This window comes from Gigantopelta aegis, unplaced genomic scaffold (assembly GCF_016097555.1).
Source record: "Gigantopelta aegis isolate Gae_Host unplaced genomic scaffold, Gae_host_genome ctg11208_pilon_pilon, whole genome shotgun sequence".
NCBI classification, from domain to species: Eukaryota; Metazoa; Mollusca; class Gastropoda; order Neomphalida; family Peltospiridae; genus Gigantopelta; species Gigantopelta aegis.
Genome location: NW_024532614.1, coordinates 1 through 6890, shown reverse-complemented (window position 1 = coordinate 6890; position 6890 = coordinate 1). Strand labels below are relative to the sequence as shown.

General features: G+C 36.7%; 1 protein-coding gene across 1 annotated transcript; it reads left to right on the top strand.

The window, feature by feature from the left end:
- Positions 1 to 4567: 4567 nt before the first annotated feature.
- On the top strand, positions 4568 to 6674 carry LOC121390964 (hemocyanin type 2 unit e-like; the record flags this gene model as incomplete). The annotated part of the gene is made up of 2 exons (XM_041522780.1): positions 4568 to 4645; positions 5668 to 6674. Coding segments are annotated over 2 exons (1085 nt in total), but the record flags the coding sequence as incomplete, so codon positions are not given.
- Between the last annotated feature and the right edge of the window lie 216 nt (positions 6675 to 6890).

Here is a 6890-nt window from a genome sequence, read left to right as displayed (position 1 = left end):
CCACAGCTGTCCAAGTCATTAACCCAGTAGCGTCCCCACGCTTAAAGGTCAGCCAGCTGCACGACCCCGAGGTGTACTGAACGTGACGTCATTAGGTCACTTAAAGGTCAGCCAATCGGAAGAGGCCACGCCCCTTAGAGGTCAACCAATCAGAGCGCAGGACAGGTCACGTGACCTAGCTCATTTGCATACATGGGGCTCAAGTGCCACCTCTACTACTTCCAGATAGCGAGGGTGTACACCCAGGACAGCGTATTTGAATCAACAATTCGGGTCCACGCGGTGCGTTTTTGTAGGTGTTCCAGTTGTATGGTCTTCATCTGAAGCAGGTGACAAAGTAGTATTTTAGAAATAAACGAGGATGTTAGTGGATGTTCTAGTGAGTGAGTAAGTGGGTGAGTGAACTTAAGGAGTGAATAATTTGTTAGCAGCCTACATTTTAACATTTTTCACTTGTTGTGGTGGACAAGATGTAAGCTACCTTCGCTCTAATTTAACCTTTCTTACACACCCGTTGGTGAGAACATCATGCATTATTTTTGGTTACAAATGGTTAACAATTTCGAGACATACGACTGGCTGTTTCTAGATGATGACCAGGGGCCCGTTCCACGAAGCGATCGTAGCCCTAAGATTACCTTAAGCGCATAGTTACCCTATACACTTACGTTGATCTTAGGGCTAAGATCGCTTCGCGGAACGGGGCCCTGGTCACCAATGTCATACGACCAATGAAAAACTACACGATGGAAATCGATTAGACTGTGACGTATAGTTAACCTGACATTCATGTGTCAGAACAGAACAGAACAGAACTTTATTACACTCAGGCCGTTATGCAACGGCGTAAGAGGAACATACATATTCTGATTTTGACAAGATGGTTAACAGGAGGATACAAACAATAGGAATACATTGCTTGGTACATATATGAATACAAATACAGATACAGTACATGACATTACATTATAAAGATATGTGTATTAATAATATAAATACATGATATTACATTATAGAGAGATGTGTATTAACAATATAGATGCATTCTGCGATGTAACAGAGTAGAGGTATATTGTAAAATATAATTATTCAGAAAATTTCAGTTACAACTGTGTACTTTATAATTAATGATATTACAATATATAGATATAAATAAAATAAATAATAATTTACATAAAATAATGTAATACGATTTAAAATATATCAAGTATAGTTGTATGTTGAGCTTTAGTTCCATTAACTGGTTAATGTATGGTAATTTTGGTTGTTGTTGGGTATTGTTGTTATGGGCGTTTAAATACTTGAAAAATTATATTCATGAATTTAGCTAAGTTTTTTAGTGTGCTTATTCTTTTACTGCTCATAAGTTCTCTAAATTTATATATATTTGGTCGTGTATAATAATATGGACGTAAACATTCTTTCCGGGTATTATTGAAAAAACTACATACAAATAAATAATGAAATTCGTCTCCTATGTCGTTTTCATCACAAATAGTACACAGTCTATCTTCTAACAGAACTGTATTCCAGCGTCCAGTCTCAACAGGTAAATAATGATTAGAAGTCCTAAATTTTATCATAACAGTCCATAATTTTTCAGGCATAATATTAAGATAATTTTCAAAATTTAATTGTTTTTTGAAATATTCGTAGGTTTTACCTCTCGATGATTTTGAAATATTATTTTTCCATGTTTGTAAATACTGGTCGTTTTGTCGTATGCTAATTTGTTGTGATAGCCATTTTACAGATAAAAAGGTTTGTGATAGCCATATATTACTCATTCCTAGATGATCTAAAATATTTTTAACAGCAGCAATCCAGTTATAGTTAGTTCCATTGCTAATATGGTCTCTCATCATTGATTTGCATAATAATAGAGATAATTTAGATTGTTTCCCCGAGATAACTCGTGCCCAATAACATATTAATCTTTTGTGGATAGTCAACTCGACTGGCATTCTACCAAGTTCACCATATAGCATGCAAACTGGGGTAGCTTTTTTTCGCGTACGTCAGCTACAAGTGCAACGGCTGTAAATAACTTTTAGCAAAAAAAAAAGATTTTAAAATTTGCTTAAAACCTGGTTTTTGAGGATATGTAAGAAATAGAATAATACATTCGTGTCCGTTTGATACCATTTATCTCACAACTCGTTGTTTAAAAACGTATCAAAATCGCTTTCGCTCGTTAGATACATTTTAAAACAATTCGTTGTGAGTTAAATGGTATCTAACGATCACTCATGTATTATTCTCGGTAGCAGGGCATTCCCCCCCCCCCAGTCATCCCCCCGTATCCCCCCATGTCACCCCCCGGTCATCCCCCCCCCCAGTCATTAGTGGTATAAATAAATAACACTATTATTTTATAATATTTTATGTGAAACATTGACAACAAACACATGAACACATTCAACAGTCTACATTTGCATGTGTATGTAGAACATAATATTTCTAATGTCAGTATCCAGGTTATTGTACAGCTTCAGACTTCACACTAATTGCTTAGGTTGATATAACCATTTAGTATCCTTGATTGTTTCTTTACTGTAGTCCTTACTTGCTAATCAAATTAATAGGATTAACAATTAACAAATTGCAACTTCAAACATGGTTCTTTAGTAGAAAATAGCAAAAGTGCTAATCTTACCTGGAAATTGAATTAAGAGGATTAGAAAGTAACTTTTCTACTTCAAAGGTTCTCTATTACTGTATAAAATCAATTTCTGTTAAATTCTTTATTAACGTTTAGCTATACAGCTCATCTCAAAAACAAGATTACAATTATAATACATTTACAGGAGAAACAAAACACAAGCAAAACAATACATAAACATTTTAAAATGTCATATATCAAAACTGGGGTGGGGGGATGGGGGGGTGGGGGGATATACCAGGGGGGAATTGTCCTGGGGGAAATATCCGGGGGGGGGGGGGAAATGTCCGGGGGTGGGGGGAAATGTCCTAGAATCATTATTCTCTATGTGTCTGTGTAAATAATATATACTGTACAACCGTGTCCGGTGTATCGGCGCGTCCGGTGATTCGGCGCACTTGGTATTTTGCTTAAGTATGCTGAGGAAGTTGTCATGTTGTCGGAGTTTTTAACGAATTAAAGTTCAATTCCTTTTTCAATGGTTAATCAAGTATCAACATATTTATTGTTAAGGGTGCAATTAATTATTTTTTAGAATTATCAATAATTATATAATAATTTCAAAATAAATCATTCACCTGTTTTCGTGTTTATAAACGCGAAGTAGGTCAGCCTTATTGATATTAAGAATGTTAAAACCTGTCTAAAAACACCTTTCCCGCATTCAAAAAATTATAGTAAAGAGTATAAATGTAATTATTTTTGTTCGGTTATTTTTTTATTTAAACCGAAAAAGAAAACACAGACAAATGCAATGAAAACGAATATTTTACACCTTAATTGACAGTCATTCCAGTTCACAATTGTCACATTGTTATAAAAAATAAAAGCGAAATAAGATCTACGTGTGTGCACAATCTACCAGAGAAAAATAAAATCCATGTAGGCATCTTAGCCATGCATGACAATGAACATGTCTGCATCTGTAGTACTGTGCCACTCAAGAAAACGATTCCGAAACTAATCATGAGATGGGTCATATGTGATCGTTCATTTTCATAGTAATATTTTTAACAAGACAACACAAAAAAGTACTAAAATAATTCTGGGACAATTATAGTGTAGCGTTTAGGGGCTAAAAGTGAGGTCATGGGCGGTTTATAAATAGCGGGGTCTACGATCCACATCTACTGCGCCGAATCACCGGACATGCAAATCGTTTTGGATACAAGGGGGTGCCTATATTTATGCACCATTTTAAAATGTTTATTTACTACAGACATAAAACATTTTGTAGTGTATTTCAGATTATGCACTTCTTCATTGGTGAGAAACGCATTTTATTAAATATTTCACAATGTTCACATAGAAAATGGTCCTTGAAAGCTTAGGTGCGCCGATACACCGGACAGCACTGTATTACCGATGAAATTAAAATTGTGCTCCCTGGGGCGGGACGTAGTTCAGTGGTAAAGCGCTCGCCTGATGTGCTGTCAGTCTGGGATCGACCCCCGTCGGTGGGCCCATTGGGCTATTTCTCGTTCCAGTCAGTGCACCACGACTGGTATATCAAATACCGTGGTATGTGATATCCTGTCTGTAGGATGGTGCATATAAAAAAAATTCCTTGCTACTAATGGAAAAATGTAGCGGTTTCCTCTTTAAAAGTACGTCAAAATTAACAAATGTTTGACATCCAATAGCCAATAAGTAATTAATAAATGTGCTCTAGTGGTGTTGTTAAACATACACGTTTTAAACGCTATCCCTCACACTACGATTAGTATGAAAAACATTTCAAGCATAACAGTGGGCCGGGTCGGGAGGTGGGAGGGCATTTGTAACTATTCCCACTCCTATCCATAATCGGACATGTAGATACATATACGGTACACAGACATTCAAAGTTAGGTGCAATTATAACTCTGACGGAGAACTGTTATTTTGTATACTGCTACCTATAAGAACATATTACTGTTGATGGAAAATACCTAGACAGTGACGTCATTCCAAAGCCTACTATTCTGTTCGAGCCCGGAACGCGTGGGTGCTCTTTAAAAATATATTTTAAATAATTATTCTGTCCGGTGCAAGTTTTGAATTAGTAAACTAGTCTGGGAGTGGTAGTCCTCTTTGTGGCAATGCAAGAGGGATAAATTCTCTAGTAAAAGATCTAATCGGGAGTTTTGTTTTCTTTTTTAATCATTGCTGTACAATGACGATACATGTTCAAGCATGATTACGGTTTATACAATAATTTATTTCATTTAAAAATATATATGTCTGGTGTTCTGCTATAATGAAAGTGAAGTGCATCACATTATTATTTTTCTGACTAGATTAACTTGGTAGTGAATATACCTCCTACAGAACGTGCCTACCTATAGAAGAGACATTGGATAGAGATTCTTATAATCGTCCACTATTTTGCCAAACGCCCACTCGACTCTGTATTGTAAGGAGATACGGCCCTGATCATGTGTTATGGTTTTGTCCTTCATCTTTGTAACAAAACAATTTTTAAGAAACCTATGCATGATAAATATTACTGGGTGCAGCCTATATTTAAAAACAATATATAGAAAGTAACATTCAGTTGTAGCAGTGACTTAGTCAATCCATTGAAATACTAAGAGAAACTGAGTTAATTATTGTTACAATATCCATTTCGAACATCCACCATTTATAACTAATGTCTTTACTTTGTTAATTTTCACATAACTCCTCAACTGAATACAATGTTAAGATTGCATTTTACACAATACAATATGATACAACAAAAAAACAAATGTCAAGGAATGTTCATTTTTAATTTTGTGGGTTTTTTCTTTGTAACAGCGTGCAATTTAATGTCTTAAAACGTGCACGGCCATTACCGACGTTATTTCTATAAAGATGTTCATAAGATATCATTACTTAATTTAAAGAATACCAGAGCTGTTAGTTAAAACTGATGTATGTATACATCCCATTGCTTTAATTATTTTATTGTTTCTTATTTTAACAGTTATGACAGCTAAATATATACCGTAACTTACTTTTTTAAATATTTCATATTATTCCAGATTCACATCAACATGGCGATGGTACAACGGAACCATACAAAGTGAGGAAAAACATAAACTCACTAAGTCCATTTGAAATGCTGTCCTTGGCTAGAGCTCTGAAATCAATGCAAGCCGACTCATCTGCTGATGGTTACCAAGCCATTGCCTCATTCCACGCTCTTCCTCGTCTGTGTCCTAACCCAAAAAGCGCTGAAAGATACGCCTGCTGCGTTCACGGCATGGCCACATTCCCACAGTGGCACAGACTGTACACCGTGCAGTTTGAAGATGCACTCCGAAGACATGGATCACAAGTTGGAATTCCATACTGGGACTGGCTGCGTCCATCGAAATCTCTGCCACCCCTACTAACCATATCCTCCATCCACGATCCAATCAACCACATGGACATTGAGAACCCCTTCCTGAAAGCTAAGATTGAATTTGAGAGCTTAGAAACTGAGAGAGATGTTGATAGCAGCAAGCTGTTTATCCAGGCGAGCTACAAGAATTGGTTTGTCCAGCAGGCGCTTCTGGCTCTAGAGCAGGAAAACTATTGCGATTTTGAGATTCAGTTTGAGATACTACACAATGGAGTGCACTCGTGGGTTGGTGGAAGCAAGGTACACTCAATGGCTCATCTCCATTACGCCTCTTATGATCCTGCCTTTTACGTCCATCACGCAGAGACCGACAGACTTTGGGCAATCTGGCAAAAACTTCAAGAGTTCAGAGGTCAGGATGGCAGCGAGAGCAACTGCGCCATCGATCTGATGAAGGTCCCTCTAAAACCGTTCAGCTTTGGCAGTCCGTACAATCTGAATAGCAAAACGAAAGAATTCTCCAAACCGTCAGACACTTTTGCTTACAAAGAACGATATGGCTACGTCTACGATTCACTGGACTTTATGGGGCTTGACACTGCAAGGCTTGATTCTTTCATCAAGGAAAAGCAAGAGGGTGATCGAGTGTTTGCTGGATTCCTTCTGAAAGGATTTGGGTCTTCAGCATCCATTTCATTCGACGTAAGAACATATTAATTCATTTTAATTATTGGCGGGCTGATACGTATTTTTTTAACAGTTAGTGCATCTTGGTAATAATCAGAGACCTTTATTTTCTTTAACACCGAGAACCAGAGTGTGTATTGAAATTTAGAATATTTAAAGTAATATGTTCTTATAGGTAGCAGTATACAAAATAACAGTTCTCCGAGTCAGAGTTATAATTGCACCTAACTT